The sequence below is a fragment of the Megalobrama amblycephala genome, linkage group LG8 (assembly GCF_018812025.1).
Source record: "Megalobrama amblycephala isolate DHTTF-2021 linkage group LG8, ASM1881202v1, whole genome shotgun sequence".
NCBI lineage: Eukaryota > Metazoa > Chordata > Actinopteri > Cypriniformes > Xenocyprididae > Megalobrama > Megalobrama amblycephala.
In genome coordinates, this window is record NC_063051.1 from 19,047,074 (window position 1) to 19,065,261 (window position 18,188).

Genomic DNA, 18,188 nt, shown 5'->3' on the forward strand with positions numbered 1-18,188 from the left:
TGATCCATGATAACATGATATTTTTAGTGATATTTGTAAATTGTCTTTCTAAATGTTTCGTTAGCATGTTGCTAATGTACTGTTAAATGTGGTTAAAGTTACCATTGTTTCTTACTGTTTTCACGGAGACAAGACTGTCGTTATTTTCATTTTTAAACACTTGCAGTCTGTATAATGCACAAACACATCTTCATTCTTTATAAATCTCTCCAACAGTGTGTAATGTTAGCTTTAGCCACGGAGCAAAAACTCATTCAGAATCAAATGTAAACATCCAAATAAATACAATACTCACATAATCCATTGCATGCATGCAGTATGCATGACGAACACTTTGTAAAGATCCATTTTGAGGGTTATATTAGCTGTGTAGAGTTTGTTTATGCACTGTTTAAGGCAAGCGCGAGCTCCGGGGGCGGAGAGTGCGAGCATTTAAAGGGGCCACAGCATGAATCGGCGCATTTCTAATTATGCCCCAAAAAAATTAATTTTAAAAAATCTATGGGGTATTTTGAGCTGAAACTTCACAGACACATTCAGGGGACACCTTAGACTTCCAAAAACATTCGATGGCACCTTTAATATTTTAGATAATACTGCATTGTATATCAACCAGGGTCCACTTGCCAAACACCAAAAATGCGTGTACAAAATGGCTTCGGTTGGTTAATTAATTACATGATGACGTCAATGCATTAGTTAATGTCACTGCTGTAAAACCCACCTGTGTATCGAACCGGCTCCCCCTCACCATCCGCAAACACTGGATACAATGTGAACTCCTCTGAGCCATAAAAACGACCTGTACAAAACAAATGATATTGTCAAAGATTATTTATACTGCTAAGGATAAACTCTTTTTCATATTCTGATATGAAAATCAGTAGAAATAATGAGAATGTTTTGTTATAATATCAACAAAAATAACATACGGCAAAGAGAGAGATCCCTCGATGCGGACTGAACTCTGACCCACTGTAGCCTCTCAGTTAGAGACACGTCTTGTTCAGGGTCTTTGTTCAGGTCTAACCATTCAATGACAAATGACTGAGGCACCGGTTGATCAGATAACAGGCTCCAGGAGAGATGCACACAGCTGGCATTTGCAACTCCGCTGAATGAATGTACACATTGTCCTAAAGAAGGAAAGAAGGACAATAATTCAAAAAAAAGGGGAATCTTCATTATTTTTATGTGCTGGAACAGATAACAAGCAGGAACAAAATATCAGAGTATCCTATTATCTTTCATTGTATATATGTAATAACTAATCCAAATCTTCTCCCCCCAACAACCCTTTCACCAACAAAACAACATCAAGCTTTTATCAAAACAATTACCCATAAAATTTAGGGCCGGATGAATTAAAACCCCAACCTTAGGCACATAAATAGACACATATTTCATTTGAAGGCTTACAAAACTGCTTGACTATCAAATGAAAGAAACAGTGTAAATGAATTAGACTGAATGTGAAAGATTTTTGTGTGATGTTACAGGAAAGGAATGAAGCATGTCAGCTCACGTTTGGGTTGATGTAACAGCGTCATGTTGCTATTCCGTGTAGAGATGCCCAAGGTGTTGCGAGACATTACGGTGACTAGGTGTGCTTCCTTCCTCCACTGGAATGAGTGAAACTGAGCCAAGGTTGTTTCATTTGACCACACGGCTCCCCCTGAGGCCTGGTGTTTAATCACGAGACCCTCCACACAACTATATGGATCTCCTGCTAGGACAGGCTGCTAAAATTGACATTAAAAAAAACAAAAAAAAAACATTCAAGCTCAAAACAGCAGGCTTTTTATATCACAATCATTTTGCTGCTAAAGCAAGTCAATGAAGTCAATCTTTACCAACCTTAAAGATCAGTGTGACATTTGTCACACTCCTAACAGGATCCTCTTGTATAATGCGCCAGAAGTCTGGTCCCATCTCTGGCGCTGAAATGACAAGGCAATACAGTCATGATTATTTCCAGGACACTATATCTCATGTTCAAAAAGGTAAATTAAACGCTGAAATTGAGTGTGGTATTTTTAAAAGACCAAGTCTCATTGTGTCTCATTTTATTTTTGGTCTTTTGCTCTTTTTACTACGGAGAAAAGTAAAAGGGGATGGGGAAACTATTGAAGAATTAGATGGTAATGGTATAGGTTGGGGTTTCAAAGTTTTTGTTTAAAAGAAGTCTCCTATGCTCAGCAAGGCTGCATTTATTTGACCAAATTTACAGGAAACAGGAATGTTGTGATATAAAAAAATTTTAAATAACATTTTTATTTTAATATATTTTAAAATAAAATGTATTCTTGTGGTGGCAAAGGTGAATTATCAGCAATCATTACTCCAGTCTTCAGTGTCACATGATCCTTCAGAAAACATTCTAATATGCTGATTTGGTGCTCAACAAATATTATTATTGATGTTGAAAACAGTTGTGCTGCTTAATATTCAGGTGGAAATGGTGACATTTTTTTAGCATTTATTTGAAATAGAAATCTTTTGTAACATTATAAAAAACATTTAAAAACATTAAAAAATATATATTTACTGATCTCAAGCTTTTGAACTGTAGTGTACATAGGCTTGAAAAAAAAAATACATTTCAAATTAATTTGAAAATTAATATTTAAATTACAAACCAGTGGAAAAAAATACTTGAGAAATGGTCAAAAAAACAAACATACAAACAAAAACTATTATTTAACCACCTTCAAAAATCCCAAAACATTCCAAACCTAAACAGAACTTCCTAGTCCCTAAGTTATATGTTATTATATGTTATACATTATAAAATAAATAATAGAAGCATAATAAACTTAAATTAAACTTCATAAAAAGGATGAAACAACTTTTCTGGAAGAAATATAGTAGTCAACGTTTGAAGTGGATCAAAAAAGTTAATCAAATTTGTCCTAAGAAGAAGGTTTTAGGACAACTTTGATGGAAAAGTTTTGATCCACTTCAAATGTTGACTACTGTAATTTAGTATCATAATTAGACATTAAATTATGACAAGCATTTTTCATTTAGTAAGCAAGTTATTTTTGGACTTTTTGCCTTTACTTGGATAGGACAATCCCAGAAAGGCAGGAAACAATTGGAGAGGAGAGAGGGAAATGGAATTGGGAAAGGATCATAAGCCACGACTTGGATCAGCCGAATCGCTGTCGCCATACTGTACAGGTGCTGGTCTTATAATTAGAATATCATCAAAAAGTTGATTTATTTCACTAATTCCATTCACAAAGTGAAACTTGTATTTATATTCATTCATTACACACAGACTGATATATTTCAAATGTTTATTTCTTTTAAATTATAACTGACAACTAAGGAAAAAAAAAAAAAATTCACTATCTCAGAAAATATGAATATTACTTAAGACCAATACAAAGAAAGGATTTTTAGAAATCTTGAGAGACTGAGAGACCATTTAAAGGCCTTGCAGGTGTTTTGAGTTAATTAGCTGATTAGACTGTGGCACCAGGTGTCTTCAATATTGAACCTTTTCACAATATTCTAATTTTCTGAGATACTGAATTTGGGATTTTCCTTAGTTGTCAGTTATAATCATCAAAATTGAAAAGAAATAAACATTTGAAATATATCAGTCTGTGTGTAATGAATGAATATAATATACAAGTTTCACTTTTTGAATGGAATTAGTGAAATAAATAAACTTTTTGATGATATTCTAATTATATGACCAGCACCTGTATATACACCTGGAGGTATTCGCTGTCTATGGCTGAGACTGCCAATTTTCTTTTTTCTTTTGCTAGAAAGCTTATCTTATTACGAAATATTTCTGTATTATCTGTCACTAGCATACCTTCTGACTACAAACCTCCAGTTAAGTCTTCTCTTAACTAAGAAAGAATGTATGTCAAATTCCTACAATCCCACACTTACTGTAAAAGACAAGAATGACTGTGATTATATCTGAAATGCTGATGGCAATCTGCTAGCAATAGTTACTTCTGAAAAATGTCTCAGCATGAGTTCTGGCACCAGGACACACCTCTGCACCAATATAAAGATTTTAGACAGGTTCTGTGAAGAGCTGACAAATGGTGTTGCAAGCAAATATTGATCTTCACCTCAGCAGTTGCATTCCAGTTTAGGAATTCACGGTGGGTGGTGCAATTTCCATTAATCCTAATGGATTTTTTATCGTAATTCTGTTCAGTTCAAAACATTTTTAATATGAAGACAAAGCCAATTAATATATGCAGAGCCATTTAAATGATTACCATAACACTGACAAATTAAAGTACTGAGTAACTGAGTAAGTTTCATATAATGAAATTTAAGACAATAAAAGACTTTTAAAAGAAAAAAGGGGCTCTATGTACGATTTTTACTTTAATAAAGCATAAAAATACCCCAATATGTTTGCAGATATTTAGGAAACATGCTAAGTTCACCTACTTGTTTCTCCGAAAAACAATGCTACAGCCAGATATTCTACTTTGAAAATGTGCGTTCCGTGTCGGAATGTCTGTTTTTGTTTTGGTCTGTGCGAAACCTCGTTCTGCAGTTTATCCAATAGTATTTCGACATCACAGGTTGCCAGTTGGTGGAAAACACCGTGTATTGCAGCCATGGAATCCAACAAACAAACTGGGTCAGAGAATCAGGCAATAACGTCAGCTGCGCGTTCCCGCTCTCTTCTCTGTCACGGTGAAGTGACACACACCCGCGCGGGCGCCTCCTCTCTCTCACTCGTCTCCGGTTAAATAGTGCTTGTATTGCGCATTTTTACTCATTCCCGCAAGTCTCGCGCTCACACCGAAAGCGCGCGCACTACTGATCTATATAAGTGAAGCGAACAAGCCATGCTCAGTCTCAAACAGAGACTAATAAATAGAGTCACAAGTACCAAAAATAAGCGCCTTCCTGCGCTTAAACTGTCAAATACATACAAATGTATGTCAAAACCAGCGGCACAGGCAATCTTGGCGAGTACACAGATAAACACTGTCAGTTTCTAATCGTTAAATAGCTAAGAAAGTGAACCCATGTCGTGTGTAACAGTATTGGGTCCTCTTAAAGGGACAGCAGTCCAATATTCCTGCTGCTGTCTGTCATGTTAATCAAAGAACAAAAGACAAAGAAAATCACTTTCTCAACTTTTCACTTTTCTCACTTTTCACAATGTGTTATTTTACATTTGATTACTTTAATTAGGGCCCGAGCACCGATGGTGTGAGGACCCTATTGGAATTGCTCAGCCAATTATTCTTCTTCTCCAAAATGAATCGCATTTTTGAGGGCCTAAACGTTCTCAAAATCTCATGAAACTTTGCACACGCGCCGGATGTGGTGAAAATTTACATCTGATATGGGTTTCAGAATTAGGTGTGGCAAAATGGCTCGATAGCGCCACCTACAAAATTTCAATTAAGCGCCCTTCGTGCTACGTTTCACGTACAGTTATGAAATTCGGTAGACAGATGTATCAGCCCAATACCTACAAAAAAGCCCCTGGATGCAAAGTTTGTAAACCCAACAGGAAGTGAGATATTTTGAATTTTCTCTACAAAATTTTGGCAGTTTTTGCCATTTCCACATGTTGTACTTTAACGAACTCCTCCTAGAGCTTTTATCAGATCAATGTCATATTTGGTCAGTCTAATCTAAAGGCCTTTGAGACGTTAAATTGCGAAGATCTAGAGTTTTCGCTGAAGGGCGTGTCCGTGGCGGCATGACAAAGTTTGATGTTTCGCCATGAAAAAAGGAATTGTTGTAACTCGGGCATACAATGTCTGATCTGCCCCAAACTTCACATGTTTTATTAGAGTCCTGACCTGAAGACATCTATATGACAATATTCAGTTACAGTCATAGCGCCACCTGGGGGCAACAGGAAATGACATGTTTTACACTGTGATTAACTCCTCAAAGAGATTAAACCAGAAGCACATCATATATGGCCAGTCTAATCTTAAGGCCTTTGAGATGTTAAATATCAAAGATCTTGAGTTTTTGTTGAAGGGCGTGTCCGTGGCGGCCTGACAAAGTCTGATGTTTCGCCATGAAAGAGGAAGCTGTTGTAACTCAGGCATATTATGTCTGAGCTGCACCAAACTTCACATGAGTGATAAAAGTCCTGGCCTAAAGACATCTATATGACAATATTCAGTTAGCTATAGCGCCACCTGTTGGCAGCAGGAAGTGTGGCACTTTTACATGATTTTGACATAATTCTCCTGTATTTACTCGCTTACATGCATGTCGCCCACTTTTCACTGTTTTCCTGAGGCCAACAGGTGGCGGTTAGCCCGGGTGCGAGGGCCCTTTCATCGCTGCTTGCAGCTTTAATTTCTGTAGTATTTCTTACCTGAATAAAAACCTAGTTACCCCGAAAAACTTAGTTTCATAGCTCTCTTTATTCTATTGCATTTATTTGAGCTGTTTATATTTTATTACTGACTTTTACTTGTTTTGGGTTTTTTTTTTATGAAAATAAAACTCTGCATTGAAGAAAAGTAGATTTTTGTTTGTATATGTTGTTATTTATAGTTCTTAGAAAGAAAATCGGAATCGGCAAAAATTGGTATCTGCCGATCACACTAACAAAAAATCGGAAATCGGAATCGGCCAAGAAAATTGCAATCGGTGCATCTCTACAGGGAGTGCAGAATTATTAGGCAAGTTGATTTTCTGATCATATTTTTTTCCCAAGCACATTTTACCAATTCCAATCCACATCAATCTTAATAACTACTATTAATATTGTTTTTAATCATTTATAAGTGATATATAATTGTTCATGAAGGCTGGAAATGAAAAATGCCTTATATTCAGGTGTGCAGAATTATTAGGCAAGTTTTCTTTTACAGGCAAAATGAGCCAAAAAAGAGATTTAACTCAGACCGAAAAGTCAAAAATTATTAAATACTCATGAGAAGGACGCAATACTAATGCAATACTAGAAATTGCAAAGTTAAAGCATGACCAAGGGACAGCAAAATGCTCATTGGGTCAGCGGGGTCAGACAAAAACAGGTGGAAAAGAAAAGACACATGTTAACTGCAAAATAATTAAGAATTAAGGTGAAGAATTAAGTGTGAAACCATCAGGAACCCTTTAGTCTCCAGCGCCACCATTTTCCAGAGCTGCAACCTACCTGGAGTCTCCAGAAGTGCAAGGTGTTAGGATCTCAGAGACTTAGGTTAGCTAAAGAATCCTAAAAAAATGACCTGCACTTGATAAGAATCACAAGCTGAAGTGTTATAAAATACATGAAGACTGAGTTTTTATAGGCCTTATAGACAGACAGCTTGAGAATGACTCCTAAAGGACCAGCACCACATCCTCTTGTACCACTGTTTGAAGAATTTATCCAGAATCTGGCAGTAAGGTGTTTGAGTTCACTTTTAGTCCATCTCTTATCCTGAAATGTCTGTCTTGCAGAGATGGACTAAAAATGATCTTCCAAAACTTACTGCCAGATTCTGGAAGATAAATTCTTCAAACAGTGGTACAAGAGGATGTGGTGCTGGTCCTTCAGGAGTCACTCTCAAGCTGTCGGTTTATAAGGCCTATAAAAACCCAGTCTTCATGTATTTTATAACACTTCAGCTTGTGATTCTTATCAAGTGCGGGTCATTTTTTAGGATTCTTTAGCTAACCTAAGTCTCTGAGATCCTGAGACCTTGCACTTCTGGAGACTCCAGGTAGGTTGCAGTTCTGGAAAATGGTGGCGCTGGAGACTAAAGGGTTCCTGATGGTTTCACACATAATTCTTAATTATTTTGCAGTTAACGTGTCTTTTCTTTTCCACCTGTTTTTGTCTGACCCCGCTGACCCCATGAGCATTTTGCTTTCCCTTGGTCATGCTTTAACTTTGCAATTTCTAGTATTGCATTAGTATTGCGTCCTTCTCATGAGTATTTAATAATTTTTGACTTTTCAGTCTGAGTTAAATCTCTTTTTTTGGCTCATTTTGCCTGTAAAAGAAAACTTGCCTAATAATTCTGCACACCTGAATATAAGGCATTTTTCATTTCCAGCCTTCATTAACAATTATATATCACTTATAAATGATTAAAAACAATATTAATAGTAGTTATTAAGATTGATGTGGATTGGAATTGGTAAAATGTGCTTGGGAAAAAAATATGATCAGAAAATCAACTTGCCTAATAATTCTGCACTCCCTGTAGTAAAAAGCCTCTGAATCCATCTAAATATCTCTATGAACAACAGCATATCAAAACAGATAAATCAACTCATCAACTTACAGTGTTTAAGTCTCCTCAGCTTTCATTGTCAATTGCACTCCCTATTGTTGCTGGCAACCATATGCTGTAAAAGCTGGCAACCCAAGTCTTTGAACGAGGGGGCGGGCCAAACAATATTTTGAATTTGGACTGCAGTACCTATTTTGAACACTGGGTGTCATTATTACATAGAGCCCCTTTAATATTTTTGTTATTATTCTAAAGTGTCGTGAGGGAACGGCGCGAGGCCGGTGACGCAAGTGAGCATCACCTGTGAGGCGCGCTGGCCTCGCGCCGTTCCCTCACGGCTCTCGCCCGCCCTGCTCGTCACAACTTTCTTTCCTATGAAGTTCTCAAAAATTACAAAAGTACTCATCATGACTCATATACATACAGATGGCTATTACGAAGCAGGTGTGTGTTCAGAATAAGTAAAGAATCACATGGGCTATCAAGGCCAAAATGAAAGAATTGTTTCTTCTGTTTTATCTTTTGAATTGTTTTTAATCTATTTAAATCTTGCCTAACAGTTAGCAGGCTTCAGCTGCACATTCTTTTCAACAGTTCCAGTTTAGTCTTTTTTTTTAGTGTTTGTTTTATGCTGTTGTCATATATATTGACAAAGTACTGTGGGTTTCAACACAAATACTTCATGGCAATATCTAACTTCATAGCATTTTGTCTAAATTCCTTGTCTTTAAATGTCAATGATATATGATGAATTTCCCATGTATTTTCCCACTGGAAGATGTCATAACTCAGAATCTTATAGACATCCCAAAGCTATTTAAAATGAAATCTTTCAAAATGTTTTCCTGGACAGGGTGATTTCAACAAAAATGAATCAAAGCCGTTCATTCCATATATTATATGTTATACAATAGTGGCCAAAAGTGATGTCTGAGGGGATATTTGTTTTTATTGACCCTACAAGTTCGATTAAACCATCAAAATATAAGGAAAATAATTAATTATTTTAAATATTTTAAATATGAGGGAAGAACAAAACACTAAACTTGGTTATCTGACAAAATTATATGGCAAAAAGGCAAAAGGTATTATTTCACCATGCAAAAAAAAAAAAAAAAAAAAATGCAAAGAAAAACAAAACGCTCACAGGAAAAAAAAAAACATACACTGACTACAACAAACAACAAAAGTTGTTTTCTGTTGACTTAATTTTCTTGTGATCTCCACATAACAAAAGTTGTGTTCTCGAGATCCTGACTTAATTTTCTCTTGTGATCTCCACATAAAAGTTATTTTCTCAAGATCTTGACTTAGTTTCCTTCTGATTTCCACACAACAAAATTAGTTTTCTTGAAATCTCAACTTAATTTCTTTGTGATCTCTACATAACAAAATTATTTTCTCGCTTTCAATTTAAAAGTTGTTTTTTCTTGTTTTTCTTGATCTATAAGTAACAAAAGTAATTTCTTTGACCAGAGAATCAAGCTGAAATAGTTCAGACATTCGAGAAGGAGTACGATAATATCATCGACACTATAGTCGCTCTGAACATATGGTCAATTTCACTGTCAGCCAGCTCGAGGTTGGTTATAGAATGATGTTTGACAGATAAATGATTTGTGAATGTCCAGAGAAAAGGTGAGCAATTGATAGCTGTTTTTGTAAGGACATTTAAGTTAATATTAATGGAAAACAACTATTGTTATGTTGAGATCAGGAGAAAATTAATTTTATGTATAACACAAAATAATAATAGTAACACAACTAATTTGATAACTTTACCTTTCCTGTTATAAACAATCGAAGTGTGACTCCTGCTCCAGTCACTCCAGTATCCAGAGCCATTCAGTCTTCTACAGCGAACTTCTACTTTAAACTGAACACAGGAATCTTCAAGCGGAATCTCTGCCTGTGGTTCCAGAAGAGAACCGATGACCTGTAGGGAAATAACACTCATCTGTAAATGCCACAGAAAATTGCAGACATCATCCCTGAGTACAGAGTGTAACCATCTTCCTTCTGAAATCTATAAAGGATAAATTGAAAATTAATTTCTAAGAAGTTTACTGGACATAATAAGAGGAACATTTAACTTTGATTTTTTAATTTAGGATCAGTTTAGCTTATCATTTTAATCAGTTATAGAGATAAACAGATCAGACCACAGTAATCCATTGCCTGCCTTCTGTGATTGAGCACTATGCATGAAGCATTTGCTCAAATATATTTTATTCATCTTTCTGGTTTCATTGTCCACCTGAGACCCCAGCTTTCAGAAACTCTTCCTACCTTCCATTGCGTATTTGCCATCCCACGCAAAGCCACAAAGCGCAGCTCGTACTGCATGTCGTATACGGGTAACTGGGAACGCCACCACTTTACGCTCAAGGTTTTGTTTGGCAAAGTGATCGCTTCAAAGACTGAGGGAGGAGATGGTTTCACTGGAAAAAAACAAAGGGAAATTGTTATTCAAGTCAGTTTACAATGTGAATAGAGTATAGAGTGGCAAGAGTGACAGTAGGGACATTTACTTTTTTACAAAACAAAAAATACATATTTTAAATAAATGCTGTTGTTTCTTATGGAAGCCCGTTACCGCCACTAAAAAAAAAAAAAAAAAAATTCCACAAAAAAAAAAAAAAAAAAGCCACTAAAAAAAAAAAGATGAATTGCGACTTTTTATCTCAGAATTCTGACTTTTTAACTCGCAATTGCGAGTTATAAAGTCAGAATTCTGAGATATAAAGTCGCAATTGCGTGATAAAAAGTCAGAATTCTGAGATATAAAGTCGCAATTGCGAGTTATAAAGTCAGAATTCTGAGATATAAAGTCGCAATTGCGTGATGAAAAGTCAGAATTCTGAGATATAAAGTCGCAATTGCGAGTTATAAAGTCAGAATTCTGAGATATAAAGTCGCAATTGCATGATAAAAAGTCAGAATTCTGAGATATAAAGTCGCAATTGCGAGTTATAAAGTCAGAATTCTGAGATAAAAAGTCGCAATTGCGTGATAAAAAGTCAGAATTCTGAGATATAAAGTTGCAATTGCGAGTTATAAAGTCAGAATTCTGAGATATAAAGTCGCAATTGCGTGATAAAAAGTCAGAATTCTGACTTTATTTCTCGCAATTGCGACTTTACATCTCAGAATTCTGACTTTTTCTCACTACTGTGAACTTACTGCTTTGTTATTATTATACATTAAATAGACCATCAGGATTGCTGCTTTGTTATTATTATACATAAAGTAGAGGACATCATAAAGGATTATTTTTAGCGCCGATTTACCAATAAAGAAATATTGATTTTACTGGAGGAGACACATAAAGATTAGTCTCCGGACATATGCATTATACAGGAATATGCATATAGAATGTTTCCACGGTAACCTTCTACACAGCGTTTCAAGGAGAAAAAACAGCTTTTACTGCCATCTAGTGGGCTTAATACTAAAACAACCAATACCTATCATGTTTCATTAACTTTGCAACTCAAGGGTAGAATCATGCAATTCTGCAAATTACAGTCGAGGTATTTGGGCAATAAAAGTTGTTTTTAACAGAATGGATACACTAATGAATTTTACACAATAATAACAATATAATAATAATCATAATAAGAAGAAGAATCAGCTGTGGCGGAGGCGCAATAAATCAGACAAAGCTGAAGTGGCACATTTTATACACCAACAGCTTCAGACTTCACTGCAGCATGGCTATCGTTGGATGCACTGTTACAGACAGAGATACTGACCATCAGTTAATTGCGAGAAAAAAAGTCAGAATTCTGACTTTTTATCACGCAATTGCGACGTTATATCTCAGAATTCTGACTTTATAACTCGCAATTGCGACTTTATATCTCGCAATTCTGACTTTATATCACGCAATTGCGACTTTATATCTCAGAATTCTGACTTTATAACTCACAATTGTGACTTTATATCTCGCAATTCTGACTTTATATCACGCAATTGCGACTTTATATCTCAGAATTCTGACTTTATATCACGCAATTGCGACTTTATATCTCAGAATTCTGACTTTATAACTCGCAATTGCGACTTTATATCTCGCAATTCTGACTTTATATCACGCAATTGCGACTTTATATCTCAGAATTCTGACTTTATAACTCACAATTGTGACTTTATATCTCGCAATTCTGACTTTATATCACGCAATTGCGACTTTATATCTCAGAATTCTGACTTTATATCACGCAATTGCGACTTTATATCTCAGAATTCTGACTTTATATCACGCAATTGTGACTTTATATCTCAGAATTCTGACTTTATATCACGCAATTGCGACTTTATATCTCAGAATTCTGACTTTATAACTCGCAATTGCGACTTTATATCTCAGAATTCTGACTTTTTATCACGCAATTGCGACTTTATATCTCAGAATTCTGACTTTTTATCACGCAATTGCGACTTTATATCTCAGAATTCTGACTTTATAACTCGCAATTGTGAGATATAAACTCGCAATTGCGAGTTAAAAAGTCAGAATTCTGAGATAAAAAGTCGCAATTCATCTTTTTTTTTTTTTTTAGTGGCTTTTTTTTTTTTTTTTTAGTGGAGGTTTTTTTCTTTTTTTTTTAGTGGCGGAAACGGGCTTCCGTAGTTTCTATTCATCAAAGAATCCTGAAAAAAATATAATGGTTTCCACAAAAACCCTAAGCAGTACAACCATTTTCAACTGTGTAATAAGAAATGTTACAGAAACACCAAATCAGTATATTAGAATGATTTCTGAAGAATCATGTGACACTGAAGACTGGAGTAATGGCTGCTGATAATTCAGCTTTGCCATCACAGGAATAAATTGCACTGTAAAAATAATTAAAAACAGAAAACTTTGGAACTCACCATAATCGATTGGTGCAACATAGACAGGAAACGATCTCACTTTGCCACGCCCTCCTTCCACTTCCAACCAGATTTTGTAGCAAGAGAACAGGCTAAGGTTGCTTAAAGTGCATTCTCTGTGGTCTCCTGCTCCAGATGGGCACTCCTTCACCAAAGACATGTTTTCTTCAGCTTCTTCAGTGCTCTCCGTCTCTGATATGGTCTCACACATTGATGTATACTGTCTATAACAAAAAGTAAGATCTTCAGCATCTGTGCAACAAACAATCTGACTGGAATAGAAAACGTATGAGCTATGACTGTGGTCATACCTGTAAAGGAGTCTGACCTGTGCCCAAGCACTTTTATTCCACTCACAGGTCATGGTGTCCACCTCTGAATTCTTGCTCTGGCAGGTAATATCTGCATTGAACATCCCTGAAGAAAAGAGCCCATTTTAAATGTTCTTGCTTTTCAAACAAACAATATTTTATTAACTGTCTGGTTAAAGATGTCCTCCATAATTCATAGCGCACCTTCTGTGTATATTTTGGCATAGGCGATGATGCATTTGAACCTCTCTCCCCACAGGTGGCAGCACATCAGAGTATCAAACCCTGGTTCGTCTACTTTCATAGTGACGGCGCTAACCTGATCGTTGATTACACTGTACTGGCTTTCCGGAATCTTCACCTGCCCGTTCAGCATCCACACAGCTTTACTCGCACTCCAGCTGCGGTTGTGGAAGACGGCATAAACCGTTACTTCTGACCCGGGTGTCGTGAAGACTTCAGCGGGGATGTAACTGACTTTGAGGAGCAGAGAAATATAGAGAAAAAAAAAATTAAAGCAGGCATTTTGCGCAGTACACATACAAATAAATAAAGTCTACATGTGAGATAAGTAAAACCAAAAAAAAAAAAAAAAAAATCAACCCATTTTTGTAACATTAATATTTATTCCATTGTGACATTATTTTCATAACAATTAAGCATTTCTTTCAAAATTATTAATATCTTAATGTATCTGAACATCTTACTTAATTTACATTTGTCATTATTATACTTGATTATGATTTTTATGATTCTCAACAGTGTAATACAGTAATGTTTATTGTATTCTACAAAAATTACTGTAGTAAAATTTTTGCAGCATAAATTACAGGCAAAACAAATGTAAAATTTTACAACTGAACTATAATACAATCATCTTCATTATATAAATATACATTTTGCATTACAGTAACAATATTTATGCTTAATTTCCAAGAAATTAAAGGGTTAGTTCACCCAAAAATTCTGTCATTAATTACTCACCCTCACGTCGTTCCAAACCCGCAAGACCTTCATGTTCAGAACACAAATTAAGATATTTTTGATGAAATCCGAGAGGTATATGACTCGTCCGTAGACAGCAATATAACAACCGCTTTCAAGGTCAAGAAAAGTACTAAAGACATCGTTAAAATAGCCCATGTGACTGCAGTGGTTCAACCTTAATTTTATGCAGTGACGAGAATCATTTTTGTGCGCTTCCAGGTTCTATTGACCGACGCTGTTCACATGAGCAGCACAATGCATGCGTGTGATGCTGACGCAGGAGCCGGCCAATAATGAGTTGGAGTTCTGACGTAGAACCTGGAAGCACTTAACGTAAAGAATGACACAGAACAGAAGATATTGTTGAATAAAGTCGTTATTTTTGTTTTGTTTTTGAGCACAAAAAAGTGTTCTTGTCGCTTCATAAAATTAAGGTTGAACATGTGGTCTATTTTAACAATGTCTTTAGTACCTTTCGGGACCTTTGGTAAGTGGTAGTTAAACTGCCGTCTATAGAGAAGCCAGATACCTCTCGGATTTCATCAAAAATATCTTATCTCCGAAGATGAAAAAAGGTCTTATGGGTGTGGAACGACATGAGGGTGAGTACTTAATGACAGAAATTTAGTTTTTGGGTGAACTAACCTTTTAATGTCATGATGCAAAAATGCTTCTTTTGATTTTAGGATGGACAACAACCTGGACATGTTCCTGACAGGTATTAAGAGATTCACTCTTGTATTGATTTTTATTTCCCCCCTTCCCATCTTGGTTCCTTGCAGCAATGAGAAAGCTGTTTTATTGTAATAATAGTGAACAACCTGAAGCTTAGTTGCCATGGTGACTTGCACAGCATGGATTTTGAAAATGTATAACCCAACTGGCATATCAGAAAAACAAAGTGTGAACTGCCTTGAAAAGCTTACAAACACATGCAAAATGGCGGGTGCCATGTGGGTAATGCATCCAAGGAGGAAAACAGAGACAGAATTGAGTCTTTCATGGCAGTATCAAGCTGAAACAGTTGAAACATTAACTAATATGCAGACAGCTCAAAGTGGAGCTAAGTGCAGCATTAGTTGGCAGCAGTATCTCAGACTGGATATTGCACTCAATTGTTATAACTAATCTAATATTATTCATGGGCACCGCTGAGGTGTGGGACGGGTATTCAAAATCAAGATAAGACAGAAAAACACCCAACTGATTAGTGTTAGAAATTGGCTAAGCAGAAAAATGAAACTCTAATCTACTATGGGGGAGTGTCAATATGTTAACAGTTTTCCTCAAGCAAGAAGTTTCCCTCAGGTTGCTTTATTCAGGTTACAAAAAAAACTGCATATTTCACAATACTGAGTCACTCTAAGGTGAGGTGTACGTGTGTGTACAGGTGTGTGCGCACATTTAAAGGATTAGTCCACTTTTAAATACACTTTTCCTGATAAATGTACTCACCCCCATGTCATCCAAGATGTTCATGTCTTTCTTTCGTCAGTCGAAAAGAAATGAAGGTTTTTGAGGAAAACATTCCAGGATTTTTCTCCTTACGCATTCTTCATAACGCTTACGCTGCATGTCCTACGCCTTCCCTATTCTACTTATGGAACGAACGCGGCGCCAGTTTCGTTTTTTTCCGTAACTTGAACAGGGAAGGCGTAGGACATTCAGCGTAAGCGTTATGAAGAATGCGGAAGCGGAAAGTACGTTCAAGGCGATATTTTGTTTATAAAGCATAAACGGTTGTATTTTTTTCAAAAATGACCGATCGATTCGCTAGAATGGTATCTGGTATCGTTTAAAGCCCTTGAAGCTGCACTGAAACTGTAATTTTGACCTTCAACCTGTTGGTAGCCATTGAAATCCACTGTAAGGAGAAAAATCCTGGAATGTTTTCCTCAAAAACCTTCATTTCTTTTCAACTGACGAAAGAAAGACATGAACATCTTGGATGACATGGGGGTGAGTAAATTTATCAGGAAAAGTGTATTTAAAAGTGGACTAATCCTTTTAATAAGCCATGTTCCGACCTTTTACAAAAACTCACTTCAGTTGAGATGCATCTAAACTTAATTATATGTTCCCTAAAACTTGAGTATGAATCAAAATGTATCCTTTTAGCCATTTGTCCCTTGTATGGCCTCTAAAGATACATACAGTGCTCACATTCATCTTCAATGAATTTAAGGATCTTTTATTGGCCTGAGACTGAACATGATGCCAAACATAAGACTTTTAATATGCAAACTGGTGTTCAGTTTGAATTATGAAGGCTTTTAGCAACAAACTATTTACAAGGAGGAATCTAAAAATTACTATAATAAACCTAATGATGACAAAGTTAAAAGAACTCAAGGACAGTACATATACTCATTTACAATTCATGACTTTATTCTCATCTGAGAATGAATATAACAATTTAAAATAACCCCTTTAATGTATAATTTTAAAAATATTAAGACTATTATAACATTATTTTAAACTGGGGATTGTTAACACCATTTTGACATTAAATTCGGTTTATATATCTAGTTCAGTCATGAAACTCTAGAGAGCGCAAGCTGAAGCAATCATATCATTACCACATGGCACAAGCTGATTGGACTCTGCTGATCCTGCAGCCAATGAGATTGTTTGCTAAACATTTAAATAGTCTGGTTCAGTGTTTGCTGTAGGCTAGTCCAACAGCAGTTCCACTGAAAACCTCCACCTCCCTGAGCTCTACCTGTCTAAATCTGTGAATTATACAAGTATATTTATGCAGCAGCAGCATATCTTACATGCTCACAGCAGTGTGTCTGTGTATCTATTAACAGTAGCAAGTCTATACTTGCTCTGCACCAACCATAATCAACAGCAGCAGCAGCATAGCAGATGTAGTCCGACAAGACTAAATACATTAACACTGCCATATTCAATAACACGCTAAAACTATTCTGAGAGTTGTCATGATTGAAATATGTACATTTCAATAGTGTACAAACCCTAGTGTACATTTGCTTTAAGAGTAATGAGTATGCAAATACCCTATACTTTGGCAAATGCAATGCCTGACCTCGGTTTGCTAAGAAAATGGCATATTAATGCGTTTGTAAAACACTGAACATTGTTTACCTTCGTAATTAATTCAGAAAATGGAGAGTGAAATGAATGAATCTTTTAGAGAACAAATCAAAGATATTTTGTGAGAGCATAGAGTAGATATGAATGTAATTATCAAACGTCAGACTTAAAGTGGAGGCTTAGAGAAGACAATGGATCTCTCTGAAAGATACATATAACTGGAACAGAAAAGCACTCATTTGCATGAAGTCTGACGTACACTAAAAGCCGCTTTTAGACTCTGAATGATGTTAGGGTAAATGTCTCAACCTGAGCACTCTGTTGTTGAGAACAGGAGACCATAAGCCGTGGGAGCATGAGCATATCAGGCACCAATGTATTAAGTACCCTTTGACAAATGTCAGTATTTGCATACATTTACTCTTTGCCTATACCTGATGAGTCATGAAATGGGAGGGGGTCTTTGATTACGGACCTAAATAAATTCATTACTCAAATGTATACACATAAAGCATGAAGGGAAGTAGTTTGTAAAGTTCTTCTGTAATACAGATCCTTACCATCTAATGTGAAATAGAAAGGTTGGCTCCATTCACTCCAGTAGTTGAAGCTGTTTTGGCAGCGCACTTGGACTGTGTATCTGATCCCAGAACTGAGCTCATTCAGAGGCACCCATGAACGACCTCTGACCTTCACCACCTAAAAGAGCCACAGTTAATGGAGATTCATTCACATTATGAAGGTTACGTCG

General features: G+C 36.1%; 1 protein-coding gene across 3 annotated transcripts in view; it reads right to left on the reverse strand.

Moving 5' to 3' along the window:
- The window catches only part of lepr (leptin receptor), a 58,779-nt gene that overhangs the window by 5,888 nt on the left and 34,703 nt on the right, over window positions 1–18,188 (reverse strand). For 2 of the 3 annotated variants that reach the window (XM_048199887.1, XM_048199886.1), the window contains 10 exons: window positions 17,998–18,136; window positions 13,595–13,867; window positions 13,391–13,496; window positions 13,080–13,303; window positions 10,488–10,639; window positions 9,981–10,134; window positions 1,858–1,940; window positions 1,526–1,742; window positions 933–1,136; window positions 725–802 (listed from right to left, as the gene is read on the reverse strand). In XM_048199887.1, the coding sequence (XP_048055844.1) occupies window positions 725–802; window positions 933–1,136; window positions 1,526–1,742; window positions 1,858–1,940; window positions 9,981–10,134; window positions 10,488–10,639; window positions 13,080–13,303; window positions 13,391–13,496; window positions 13,595–13,867; window positions 17,998–18,136 (1,630 nt within the window). The remainder of the gene's footprint in view (window positions 1–724; window positions 803–932; window positions 1,137–1,525; window positions 1,743–1,857; window positions 1,941–9,980; window positions 10,135–10,487; window positions 10,640–13,079; window positions 13,304–13,390; window positions 13,497–13,594; window positions 13,868–17,997; window positions 18,137–18,188) is intronic. The other variant, XM_048199888.1, reaches the window with a different exon arrangement.